The 14,311-nt window shown below is 41.4% G+C and overlaps 1 protein-coding gene across 1 annotated transcript in view; it reads right to left on the reverse strand.

Annotated features, from left to right (window-relative positions):
* The window catches only part of SLC15A1 (solute carrier family 15 member 1), a 66,880-nt gene extending 61,461 nt beyond the window's left edge, over positions 1-5,419 (reverse strand). The window contains exon 1 of the mRNA XM_020964062.1: positions 5,310-5,419. Within this exon, the coding sequence (XP_020819721.1) occupies positions 5,310-5,313 (4 nt within the window). The 5' untranslated portion in view covers positions 5,314-5,419. The remainder of the gene's footprint in view (positions 1-5,309) is intronic.
* Between the last annotated feature and the right edge of the window lie 8,892 nt (positions 5,420-14,311).

Consider the following 14,311-nt stretch of genomic DNA (forward strand, 5'->3'; position numbering starts at 1 on the left):
GCTGAAGAAGGAAATGGCAAAACCACTCTAGTATCTTTGCCAAGAAAACCCCTAGACAACATTGAAAACAACTAAACACCAACAATAAAAGGGTATCATGGCAGGTCAGAAACATACCACAGGTTGAAGGGCTAATAGACCAATGCCTAAGAATTTACGATGGAAAATGGCTACCGCCTTATACTAGTTAATCAAAAGGAACCTTCCTATGAAGATCTCATCCATGTGCGACTGACCTCAATCATATCCCCAGAATGCCTGTGAGAATATAGCAAAAAAGAAAAAGAAAAAAGAATATAGCAGATCTGTCTTTTCTCTTTGACTCAAGTCTGCTCTTTAATATCATTATCATGATTATTCTGTCTGGGTCTGTTGACTCTGGATTTGGTACACCAGACCAGTTCTTCGAATCCTGGCTTGCATCCCAGTAATGTTCTCTCACCCATCCTACTGACCATTTCCTTCCAGACCTCTTGCCTACCTTTGATTGAACTCCCTTTAACAGGGCTATTTATAGACCAAGTTGTCCAGAGGTCTCCACATTACTGCTGTTAGTTTACCCAATAACTAGATGAAATTCAGGCTCCACTGACTCCAGTAAAACTATGACCCAAAGTTAACATTTAATGTCTTAATTCTGTCTGTCCCAAACCCCAACCTCAGTAAGAGTGAGAACTTGAAAAGACCTTAGCTTTAAAAGGCCAACATCTCCCACTACGTCCTGGACCATATCCAGTTGTCCTGATCAATATCTGACCACTGGACCCAGATCACTCTGGAGGAAAAAGTGGGGCTGGTGACTTTGCACAGCCCTCCCTCACTATAATCCAATTCAATTGCAAGTCATGTCATCATCTCCCTGATGTCATGGCCCTCTTGGAGAACAAAGGACAAACCATAACCACAACTTACTATAAATAATATTTTATTTTATAAATAAAATTTTCACTACATATTTCTGTGCTAATATTTAATTAATTTATTTCTTTAATACTAAAATTTTCTATCAAATTAGCTTCACAAATAATTTATTTTATTGTTTACATTTAAGCGTAAAAAATTTGTCAACATTTTGAACTAACCATTTTTCATATCCCACATTTTCCTATTCTGCCTCAAAAATCTGACTCCCCTTCCCTATGAATAATTATATTAGAGATGGAGACTACACTTGTTTCCCAGGATCCTTAGTCTGCTCCATACCAAATTCAGTCAATAAGTATTTTTTAACTGGTGCCTTCAGGCACTGTTAAGTAAAGAAAAAGCAAAAATAGTTCCTGCCCTCAGGGAACTTACAGGCTAATAGTGGACATCACACTCTCTCACACACACAAAAACCAGTACCTTCAAAACTAAGAGTAGATGGAGGTTAGGTAACCTTAGGTAAGATGGTACTAACAGCCAGGGAAACAGAAGGCTTCCTAGAGAAAGTAGCACTAGAGTTGTCACTTTTTTTTTGTTAATTCTCAACTTAAAACACCAAATAAATGAGCATTTCTACATACACTGTAGGGCAGTGAATTGTACTTAAAAGTGGAAATATCTATAACGCAGAGCTTGTCAAGCTGAGTCTTATCATAAGCCAGAGATTCTCTTCCAACACTTTATCATCTTGCCCCCTTCTCAGACTCTAAGGATCACAGGAACATAGATTGAGAAGTGGAAGAGATCTTACAGATCATTCAGTCTAACCCTAGAGCATCTGATTTGTCTAATTCCTAACATAGTACTGCCCCTAGAACCCTCTGGATATAGTCATCTATCACTTGGTAAGTTGTCCCCTACATATTCCCAGTTTCAAGTGTCCAATTGAGATAGTCATTATAGATTTAAGGTCTAAGACCATGCATTCTTCTATCGAATTCCCATCTTCCACATAACTTGAACAACGCTAGCCAAGAACTTAGTCAAGATTTCATTAACGTTTCTTGCATATAGTTAAGGGATAAGTCTTAGAACATACTTAAAATAATCTAGAGGAGAAATGTAATACATGAAGTCCTGGGATACATGACTACCTAATGAGGCAAGAACCATATCAAAATGTAATTGGGAAAAATTAAACACAATAAGTTAAAATACAATAAAACATAGATGACATTACATTTTAAAACTAAGTCAATATGCAGTCCAAAGTCATCCTCATGCATGGATTAGTAGCTCCAATTAATCTCCAATTTTTCAAACTCAGATTTCTATTTGAGTTTGACACCACTGGTCTAGGGAAGATAGATGAAGCTGTCCCAAACCTATTTAAGATCATCCAAGTCCTTCCTCCTAACTCCAGGTTATCCCCAAAGTTTTTTTTTCTCAGCTCACTTCTCTTGCCACACACAATCAGTAATCTCATTGATCATGTGTATGTAGGTGACTCTCACATCTATAAATCCAGCTTTCATATCTGAGTTTCTGTTCTGCCTACTGGACATTGCCACCTTTAACATATATCAAAACAGAACTCATCTCTCCTCCTAAACCTGCCCTCCTGCTCCTTCACATATTTTTAGTGTCCCTTTATATCCAATAAATTGCCAAGGCTTCTTTACTCTACCCTCTGCAATATCTCACAATCATCATTTTCTCTCCATTCAAATGACTGTCACCCTCTTTCAGTCCATCATTTCTCACCAGAACTACTGCCATAGAGTCCTACTGGCCCAGTGGACAGAACACTGGGCCTAGAGTCAGGAAGATCAGTATTCAAATCTGCCCTCAGATCTTTACTAGCCATGAGACCCTAGACAAGACAATTAACCTGTTTGCCTCAGTTTCCTCAGTCCCCTAAAATGGGGATAACAATAGCACCTACCTCCCAGGGTTGTTGTGAGGATCAAATGAGATATTAGCAACATGGGCACACAGTAGGTGCTTAATAAATGCTTATTTCCTTCCTAATTGGTCTCAGTGCTTCTAGTGTTTTCCTTCTCCAATTCGTCCTCCAATCCAATGATTGGAGCATAGTACTCCTGGAGCATCGCATTCCTGATTAAGAAATTCCAGGGGGCTCCCCGTTGCCTCTAGGACAAAATATAAATTTCCTTGGTTTGGCCTTCAAATTTTTTAAAATTTGATTTCCATGTACTTTTCTAGACGTATTTTGCATTGTTCTCCACTCACTTACTTCATGTTTCAGCCCAACTGGCTGATTTACTGTTGTCTATAAATTGAGTGCAATACTCCCGAAGTGGTATGAGCCAGGGACCACTTATTCTTTGTAGAAGGAGAATTATTCAAGCTTTAAGCTTTAGCTTAAAAAACATATGAATTAGCTCCAGAACACTAAACAATGACCCCCAAAACATATTGATTCTTTTTCCCTGGCAGACTAGTTGCTATCAAGGGCCCATTTCACAAGATCAGTAAAGAGGGAAGACAATACAAACACAACCTAGTTGCTGGAGATCACCACTTCTTTAAACTCCTGCCAAACAAGCCCACAATTTGATAGTATTCATTCAGCCCCAAGTGACAGTTAGATTTATCCATTTCTAAGACCTATACTTGAGAAATGTGGAGTTTCATTTTTCTGCCCATTTCCACCCCCATTCCTTCCTTCCCATTGTCTAGGCAGGACAAATTTAATCTCCCACTCCTATCTCCACCAAAACCAAAACCACAGCCAAATTTTTTTTTACCAAATTAAACACATGGAGTGTGGAGAAGGGCAGGAATAACAGTCAGGTCTGGATGCCAAATTTTAAGAAAAATACTAACAAATTGGAGTTTATCCAGAACTGTGAAAGGTACTAGTTAGTGAGAAAATCATGCTGCATTAGAAGAAAAAGTTGTGATGGAAGAGAAGAGGGAGAGGGAGTACACAGCCGTCTCCAAAGTTTTGCAGGAGCCTCTCCAAGAGGGAGTCAGAACTGGGATGAGCTGATGTCCTTACTTGGGTATTTCAATCGATTGTCATTCAATTGTTGTTACTTCAGTTTGGCAAAGAGGAAATTTTCAGACAGCTGGCTATTTAGAAAGTGGAGTGCCTCCCAAGAGAGTGAGGATCGGCTAGTTTGTTATTTTGTTCACACAGCAAGCACTTAATTGCTTCTAGAATGTAGAAAGGATGCCCAGCTAGGGAAGGACTCATAATAGGAATATTTTGGACAAAGATGGGATGTTTAGTTTCTTCCTCCTACAAATAAATAAACACACACACACACACACACACACACACACACACACACACACACACACACATCCATTTTCTACCGGTTTGAGCTTTTCTCTCTCTATTTCTTCCTCCCCAGCCTCCCATCTCCATCACAAAAGGAGCCTGGAAGCATCCCCTTGGCACAAAATCGCCAGGAAAGGCTGAGTCCTGGTTTCTCTTCCCTAAAAGCAGAGGCTCCCTGGAGGTGACCAAAGACTAGTGCCTTCCAAATAGGCAGACCCATTCGGTGCTATCCACCCAGCGCCCACACCCAGCCAATGTGACCCTCAGACATCGTTTCAGCATTTGAGGAAAGGGAATTAGACGCTAGGGCCCCAGCCCAAGCAACCTCATTGACCTCTTGGGACTCATTCTTTCCCTATGTCCTATTTCGTGTGCTCTGGCATCTCTTTTTTCCATCCCACCTCCCTTACTACCCACCCTACCACAGACGTAGGACTGTGAGGATTTCTGGGGCTGGCCGGTTCTGGTAGAGAATGTGCCCACTAGTCCGGGGCTGAGCTCTGACTTGGCACTCAGCTGAGACCTCCGTTTGAGCTTGATATGCCCAAGGGGGTTCTCTGTTACTGGGGGTGGAGGGTGGGGAAGGGTCGCTGCTATTTGGAGTAAGCTGTGAGTAGTGGGCTTGCTACACCTGAGCCGGGGAGAAGATTCTCCGTGCTACTCTGAGGGGCTCACTGCTACTGCGGTGGGCTCGTTCCTACTCTGGGAGCTTTGAGTAATGGTCTCGCTGCTACCCAGGGGGAAGTTTAGGGCTTTGAGTGGGGGGAAGTCGCTACTCACAGGGGGCTCCGTGCCACTTAAGGGAAATCTCGGCACTAGGAGGCAGAAAGGGGAGCTCCAGGCTACTCGGAAGAGGCTTGCTGCTACTCCAGGAGAACTTAGGTGCTATGGGGGAGGTGGGCTCGCTTCGCGGGGTGGGGGTAGCCTGCTGCTACCCTGGGGCCGCTTCCACCCTCATCTCCTACTACCCTGAGCCCTTTCAGCTTCTGGAAGTCTAAAAGCTCCCTTAGCTCACCCGCTAGGTCCTAAGGTCTTTTAGACAGCAGGCATTTTGCGGTAACGAAGGGAAACTTAGGCAAGAGTTGGGCAAAACTTTTGATTCTGATCCGCCAACATTCTATCCCCTCTCACTTACCCATGGTGACAGGTTGGAGCGCCTCTACGGGACTGCCAAGACAGAGGAACTGTGAAGACTTTTTATCTTTGATTGGTTTTGGGGGGTTTTTTTGTCTTCCTCCTATAAAGGTGTTGCTCCAAGCCCAGCCCAGCTACCTGGCCAGCTGGAATGGTTGGAGGCTGGGGCGGGCCGGGGCTCCACCCTCCAGGTGGGGGAAGGGGAGGGAAGCAGTAAGGTTTGAAGCTCAGCGCAGGCCAGAGTAGGGGTGTTCCAGAGAGCCCAGGGACCAATTTCCCAATAACAGGTGTGAGGAGGACAGCTGTAGCATCTAGGGGAAGCTCAAAGCAAAGGGGGCTATTAGGGAACCATCCGCCCAGCCTGGGAGCTGTGCCTCTACGTAGAGTCAAGAGGAGAATGAATGAATGAGAACTTAGGGAAGTACAGGTTGGGAAATCTAGCTGATGACCACAAGTGGCAAGGAGATCAACACAGGTGGCAAGGAGATCAACACAGGTGGCAAGGAGAATAGAGATGTGTCACATTCACCCGTGAGTCTTGCCTTTCTGCGCCTTCCGCACCTCCACTTTAGATGCCTCTCTCGCCTACACCTGAAACTTGTTAGGGGTTCTGTAGGGCGGATTTGTCACAAAGATTCCCAGCCCTGATTGGGCAATGTAAATCTGGGACAGAAGAGCCTCTTGTCTCCACCTTTCTTCACCTTTAAGGGTGTGGTGATCACGTGAAGTCGTGGAATACATTCTTCAATGGCAGTTGCCCACGTTAGCCAAGGGCATGAGGGCTTGAGCAGAAGTATGGGATCTACTAAGAGATAACCCAAATTAACTTATGGAAAGGAAAGAAGAATGTTTCATAGTTATTACTTTAAACTTAAGCAGAAGCCACAGGTAGAAATGTCAAGTTTGTGATGTTTTATCTTGATCAATGTCTTCTCTATTTGGAATATCTCTTTTTGCAATTCTCATGCACCTTTGACTTCCATGTAATTAGAAACACTGCTCTGTTGCTTCCACAAGGAATGGAATTTTCTTCAGATTCAGACAAGAATCAAACCTCTCAGCAGAAGAATTGAATGACTTTTTTTTTGTGCCTATATTGTTACCGTTGAAATAAAATCTCATTTATTATTAGGTTTTTTGTTTGTTTATTTTTGGTGAGGCAATTGGGGTTAAGTGACTTGCCCAGGGTCACACAGCTAGTGAGTATTATGTGTCTGAGGCAGGATTTGAACTCAGGTCCTCCTGACTTCAGGGCTGGTGCCCACTGTACCACCTAGCTGCCCCCAATTTATTATTGTTTTAAGGGGAAAAAATAAGCTTTCCCAAGGTGAAGTACTGAGAGAACACACACACACACACACACACACACACACACACACACACACACACACACACACACACAAGGGGAAGAGAGAACACATCAAGATTCTATGATGCTACATGGTTTTGGAAACTCCTGGATTCCCTAAGGTCTCCCGAGATACTCCTGACTCCCAGACACAGGCATTTTTCTTTGGGAATGTCAGGGACTATCTTAGCATAGCTGATACAGCTGGAAAACTTGACTGTGACTTTCCCTCACTTTAAAGCAGGAGAGACACAATTACTTTGTAAGCCTTATTCAAGTAGTATTCTGTCCACAAAATATAAATTAGTCATTTATTAAGCATCTCTAAAACTGTGTTGGATGCTGGGGGTACAAAGGAGAGAAAAAAGGAAAGTCTGCTATTAAGAAACTTTCTGTATTGTCTTCCTTTATCTCCCAGCTGAATGCCTGACTATTTTTGAAAATCCAATTCAAATGCCACCTCCTCCAGGAGGTCTTCCTTGATTTCTCCTGGGCTTCACATAGGACATCTCAAAGGCACTTTTCATGTAATATTTTTTTTTGTATCCCTAAGGTTTTCCCCTTTATTTTAGGGCCCCTGGAATAGCCAACACAGGTTTAAAGTATTTGGTGGATCTTGCATGCATTTGAAACCGTAGTTTACAATCATTTTTTCACTAGTAATTTTGTTGTTATTGTTCAGTCATTTCAGTCATGTCTGACTCTTCATGACCCCATTTTTGCTGGGGGTTTTTTTGTTGTTTCTTTTTGGCAAAGATACTGGAGTGGTTTGCCATTTCCTTCTCCAGCTCATTTTACAGATGAGGAATTGAGGCAAACAGGGTCAAGTGGCTTGCCCAGGGTCACACAGCTAATATCTGAATTCATGAAGATGACTCTTCCTGATTCCAAACCCTGTGCTCTATCCATTGTGCCACCTAGTTGCCCCTTTTTTTTCCACTAGTAAACAGAGGATGCAATTATTGCAAAGTTAATTTAATAAAAAAAATATAAGAAAAGTTTCAATAGAACATTCCTCCCCATAAATCTAGGGCACACTCACAAATAAACACACTATTAGTGGGGAGAGTGTGCATGCATAGGCATGGTGGGGGATATGAAGAAAATGTGTGGCAAGTGTACGTGCACATAGAGCAATCCATGCCTGTGATACTGATCTTCTGATAATGTCATCAAACTCCCATGGAGATGTTATCTCCTCTGATCTCATGCTGATCTCATGGTGATTTCTGGAGCTTGTGGTGGCTGCTGGGTACATAGTCTTAGCTAGGCGTTATTTCTTGCCACCAGGTTCTCTGTTTATAGCTTTAGGGTCACCCACTGTCCATATCGGCTCATTGATCAGAGTTCAGTGACTACAATCTCTCCATGATAAAGTCAATCTTATAGATCTTTATTGGCCACTATATTATCTAATAAAAGCTAGGCATATTGTCCCTAGGCTAAGATTGATTTCTTTTCAACCCCTAAATTTGAGATCATTAATACTCCATTCCAGATAATTATCTAACTCAGGATTAGACATTACAAATTCCTTTATGGTTTAGCATGCAAATAGATTTGTGTCACAACCAAAGGTAAGCTTACGTGGCAAAAACACTGTTCTCCACTCACATGCGTTTCTGCCTTTATTTACCATATTTGTCAGAAGCAGTACTGTATTTGACCAGGGAAAAACCTTAGCTGTCCCTCTCTAGTCTTCTTCCAGGCAAAGAATTTGCAGTCCTGGGAAATTATGCAGATTACACATGAACATCTGTAAATACACATCATAAGCAAAATAATAATACGTAATTGCTAATGGTTAGTGAAGAATACAGTGTTTACTTGGAACAGTGACTTGTGAAGGAACCTCTCTTTATAAGTCAAGTCAACAAGCATTTAAGTGTTTACTATATGCCAGACTGGAGGTAAAAATAAAGGCAAAAATAGTCCCAGCTCTTAAAGAGCTTACAGTCTAATGGCAAAAATAACATTGCAAACAACTATGTACAAACCATATATATTCAAGATAAATTGGAGATGATCTCAGAGGGAAGGGAGTGGTAGTATTAACAGGGTTGAGATAGGCTCTTGCAAAAGGGAGGTCTTTAGCTAAGTCTTGAAGGAAACTTGGAGGTAGAGATAAGGAGGGTAAGAATTCCAGGCCTGTGGGAGAGTCAGTGAAAATGTGGAGAACTACCAACCATAATTATTTATTGTTTACTTATAAGTTACTGTGTATTAAGAAGATAAACAAACTAACCTCCTGGAGCAAGTTGCCCACAAATGTTTTTAAACAAAAACATCTTTCCCTTCGTCTCTGTGCCTCAGTTCTCCTAAGGTACAACAAGGTTTTTTAAAAGAAATGAATTTTTCCATGCAAGGAGATGGAGGAGAAATTTAAAATAAAACAACTTTAGTTGCTACAGAAATGCTAATAGTTTAGAATCGACTTCTGCAGCAACCAATTTGAGAATCAAGACGCATTTTGAAAAATCAAATTTGGAGACTTGTCTACAAAACATATTGTTGTTCAGGAAAAAAAAAAGGTCATAGAAAGGAGGTCAGACCAGTTGTCCTGATAGGTATCTGGCCACTGAACCCAGATGGCTCAGGAGGAGAAAGTGAGGCTGGTGACTTTGCACAGCCCTCCCTCATTCAAATCAAAGTCAATTGCAAGTCATTTCATCATCTCCCTGATGCCCTGGTCCTCTCTGAGAACGAAGGACAAACCACAATCACAACCAGAGCTGTTTAAGGCTGGTCAAAGTTACCTTTGGACTGAGAGCTAGCTGGTATGCAAAATTTGCGCCAAAAAAAAAAGTTTACAAAATTGAGCAACTGAAATCAAGGTGGTCACATGAGAGAAGTTCTCTGTGAATGACACGTTTTGTGTCATGCTGGCCTTGTTGTAGCACTGTAGGTCAAAGAGGGTAAGAACAGAGTTGGTGTGTATTATGGAGAGGAAGAATAAGCACACTTAGATTGGTTCATGTTGCTAATTGGCAAATTTTGCCTTCAAATGTACAGCATTTGTTCTTCTTAAGTATTCTTTTGATCCTAGTTTTATTCTCTCTCCTTCTTATATGAAGGCAATTGTTTTGGAACCCATTCTGCTAAGGATATGTGTGAGGAGACACAGTGAATTCATAGACACTTACGGACTTCGGAAGCTATCTAGACCAACTTGTTATTTACAACTTCTTACGTGATCCTACACCAGAAGACTGGAAGTAATGGGGAAATCCCTATATTTTGAAGCATTCTATTTCACTCATTGACAACCTTAGATGTATTTCCCCCCACCCCCAAACCTTATATCAAGTTGAAATCTGCCTCTCTGAAATTTCTGTCCTTCGGACCTAGTTTTGCCTTCTTAGGTCCAAACAAGATGAAAATAATAGTTCCACACAAATACTTGAAGACAAATATCAAATTTCCCTTTGTCTTTTCTTCCCCAATAGCTTTAACCAAACCTCATTAGGTATGAATTAATTTTTTTTAAAAATCAAAAAAAAATTTAATTTAAGACTGAAAGGTACTCTGTGATTCTACACTTCCAAACAGTATAGCTCATGAGCCCCCAACTAGTGTCCTTACCTTTGATAGATGGCCAGTAGACAAAATTAGCTCAAAGCAAAATCATTTACTAAGATGGTATAGTAAGTAGCTACAAAGCATCCCCTCCCCAACAAACTTGAAACACACCATCCCACAAATATACACATTGGCACTTAGAGGAGTAGGCAGACATGTAGGTTACTTTCATAATGAAACACACATGTAGGGATCACATGTGACCAAGGAGAGCTCCAATGCCTTATTTTCTTGTGCTGACCTCACTTTGCTTCTCACTCAGAGTTGTGTTTCTACTGGGCAGTTTTTTCAGCTGGGCTCAGCCTGCCTTCTTCTGCAACTGGACTCCTAACCACCAGGAGTCAGTCATTGCTGGCTCCTTCTCTGGGATCACAATCCCAGAACTGGCTTGTTGACTGCCTACTTGGGTTCTTCCATTAGATAAATAGCTCCAATGTAATATGCCTCCTCATCTCTGATGCCTTCTATTAAAGGGGCAAAAGGAAAGGCAAAGAGTGATTCTATCACAAGAGCTGGATTCTTCCTCCATAACTGGCTGTCCTTTTGTTGCCAGGAATCATGCTCCACAAAACTCTCCCACCCTAACTGTTCATATGGATCACAATCTAACTTGTTAAAAGCTACCTAAAAAAAAAGAAAAGAAAAGAAAAAGGAAGTAAAAGAAAAAAGAAAGAAAAGCTGCCTGAGCAGATCTTTTGCCAGGCCTTGACAAGGTACAATTCAAATTCCATCAATGAAGAACTTTTTCACAAACTCAAAAAGAGTGAAAAGTTTGCTTAGTGTTTCATTCAAGAAATTAATACCTTGGCCCTTCTGTGATTTCTTTGGTTGGACAAAGTGGGGTAATTGATCAGTGATGTCTTAACCAACCTCTCCCACCATATTTGGGTGAGGAAATTGAGGCTCATGGCAGTGACTCTATGTTTCTTAAGAATGAAATTCTGGAAAAACAAAGAGAAACTATTCTGATGAAGACAAAAGGAGAGAATTATCTATGTAGATATACTGTGACCTCATAATCCGACTTAAGTTTTTAAAAGATATGTTTGGAATATGAAAGCAAAGTGTTAATAGATAATGAGTGTAAAAGTCTGGTATGATCTAGTAAGAATAGTGTCAGGAATACTAATGGAGCAGCTAGGTGGTGCAGTGGATAGAGCACCAGCCCTGGAATGAGGAGGATCTGAGTTCAAATCTAGTCTCAGATACTTGATGCTAGCTATGTGACCCTGGCCAAGTCACTTAACCCCGATTGCCTCACAAAAAAAAAAAAGGGAGTGCTAAAGCTCAGAACAAACCAAGGCCAATTGGGAAAGCTACAAACGTTTTGATTCTAAGTTCTGTTATCATTTAATGTTCTCATCAGTTCCCATGGGAACTGTTCAGTGGCTATCTTTATTCATATGAATCCTGCATCTATACACACAAATCTTGTCTCCTTCCCAAACTCCATCCTGCATCATGAACTGCCTGTTGGATATTTTGAACCAGGTGTTCCATTAAGCATCTCAAACTCAGCATGTTCAAAACAGAATTCATCTTCCCCATGAAATTCACTCCTCTTCTCCACTTGCCTATTGCCAAAAGGGCACCACAATCCTTCTAGTCATTTTCAATATCGGTGCTGTCTTCAACTCCTCAGTCACTTGTCAAGTCTTGCTCTTTCTGTACCCCCAACAGCTCTCACATTTGTCACCTTCTCTCTAGGCACACACCCACTGCTCTGGTACAGACCTTTATCATCTCTCACTTAGTCTCTTACAATAGGCTCCTATGTTGTCTCTCTATCTCAAGTATCTCCTCATTCTAATCTATCCTTTGCACAGCCACCAAAGTGATTTTCCTGAAGTGCAGGTCTGGTCACAGCATTCCTACCCCTATTTTGTATATTCCAGTTTGTCATTGTATTTTGGATCAGATGTAAACTATCTTTTTCGGCATTTAAATGTCTTCATAACATGACCTCTTCCTATCTTTTCAGTATTTCTGTTTATTATTTCCTACAGTGCACCCTGAGATTCAGCTATCCTGTCCTGCCAGCTGTCTCACATTTAAAATGGTCCATCTCCCATCTCTTTGTCTTTATTCTGACTGCCTCCCATGCCTGTAATAGGGTCCTTTCTCATTTCTGTCTCTTAGAATCCTTGGCTTCCTTTAAGACTCAGATAAAGTGCTACCTTCTACATGAATCCTTTCCTGATTCCTTTAAATGCTCTAGATGCAAAAAACCACCTTGTATTCATATTGTGAATGTGTAGCAATAGTCTGCATGCAGTTTTTTTTAATTTTTCTTTTTTAGGCAATTGGGGTTAAGTGACTTGCCCAGGGTCACACAGCTAGTAAGTGTCAAGTGTTTGGTCTGAGTCCGGATTTGAACTCAGGTCTTCCTAACTTCAGGGCTGGTGCTTTATCCACTGTGCCACCTAGCTGCCCCAGCATGCAGTTTTAAGTGACTTAAAATTAAGCCTCAATATTATCAAACTTAAAACTGCATGGAGATTTTTGGTACACCCTACAAATGTGAAAATGTTGTCTCCCTATTAGAATGTAAGCTCATAGGATAGGGGAACTGTTTCATTTTTGTCTTTGTCTATCTCCAGCACTTAGCATAGTGACTAATACACATTAAGTATTTAATAGGATCATAGATCCTTTATTTTACAAATGAAGAAACTGAGGCACAGAGAGATTAGGAATTTGCACACCATCACACAGCTAGTGTCTGAGGCAGGATTTGAACTTGTTGGTTAATTGACCATCCCTCTCAGGTTCATTGCGTCTGAAAACCTGACAAGTATGCTATCTAGGTCTTCCTCCAAAGTCAGCAGTTCTTAAACTTTCTGGTCTCAGGACCCCTTTACACTGTTAAAAATTATTGAGGACCCCACTGATGAACTTTTATTTCTGTGGATTATATCTATTGCTATTTACTGTATTCAAAATTAGAACATCTTAATATGATTATGAAACTAGTTTTTGACCCTGAAAGGGTTTGGGTGAACTCCAGGGGTCCTTAGACCACACTTTAAGATCGAAGTCATTGGTTCAGATTTAGAATCTAGCCAATAGCTCACAGATGCTTGGATTCTTTAAGAGTCTGGCTAATATGGCGGATCTTTAATAAATCTTGTCTCTGGCTAAAAGAAGGCTTGGGTCGAATTCTTTTGTGCAGGAATTGCATGTCATGATTTCAGGGTCCCAGAACCCCTATACCTCAACATTTTGGTGGACTGTATGGGGAAACTGCCTAACCCCAAGTTTTTCTCCAGCCAAGACTGGAAGGTATGTAAGCCTCTCTCCCTGCCCCCTTCTTGTTCTGCAATTGGGGTCACTCTCCAAGCACCAAGGCTTGGAGGTGTTTTCGAGCAGACAGTTACAAGGCTGTCTCCCACTCGCTGATTTTCTCAGGCTCTTGGTCCATTGGGTTGGTTTGAGGCCGTGAACCTGGGTACACCTTCCACAGCATAAAGGACAAGGACAGACACCCTATCTGGAAGTGTATGCCCAATCCTGTCAAATCTCTCGGTGCTAGGGAATTGGGGAAAATTGCAGTTGCATTTTTGGCTCTCTGAGGCTTACTTACTCCCTTCCCTCTATACCTCTAAATCCTATTTCATGGAAGTTACAGGAAAAAGGTAGAACAGCTAGGGGCAGCTAGGTGGCACAGTGGATAGAGCTCTAGCCTTGAAGTCAGGAGGACATGAGTTCAAATCCAGTCTCAGACACATGATACTTACTAGCTGTGTGACCCTGGGCGAGTCACTTAACCCTGATTGCCTCACCAAAAAGCAAAAAAAAAAAGTTAGAACAGCTAAAAATATCTTGGCAGATTGTGGAGGTTTTGTGATTGCTCATTAAGGAATTTTGAAACACCTTCTTACAACTCTGGTCACTCCCTTCCCTTGAGTCAAGAGGATATCTGTTAACCCCTCTCATAGAAGAAAGAGTTTCACCCTTTCCTCCCTCTCCTTTTTATACCAGAATAAATTTAAATTTGAGATGTAAATCCTGAAAGAGTTTTTCCTAAACTGTGATTAGTGAAACTTGCTGTTTGAGGTAAAAAAAAGCTCACGAGA

This window comes from Phascolarctos cinereus, unplaced genomic scaffold, assembly GCF_003287225.1.
Source record: "Phascolarctos cinereus isolate Bilbo 61053 unplaced genomic scaffold, phaCin_HiC Scaffold_7;HRSCAF=346, whole genome shotgun sequence".
NCBI lineage: Eukaryota > Metazoa > Chordata > Mammalia > Diprotodontia > Phascolarctidae > Phascolarctos > Phascolarctos cinereus.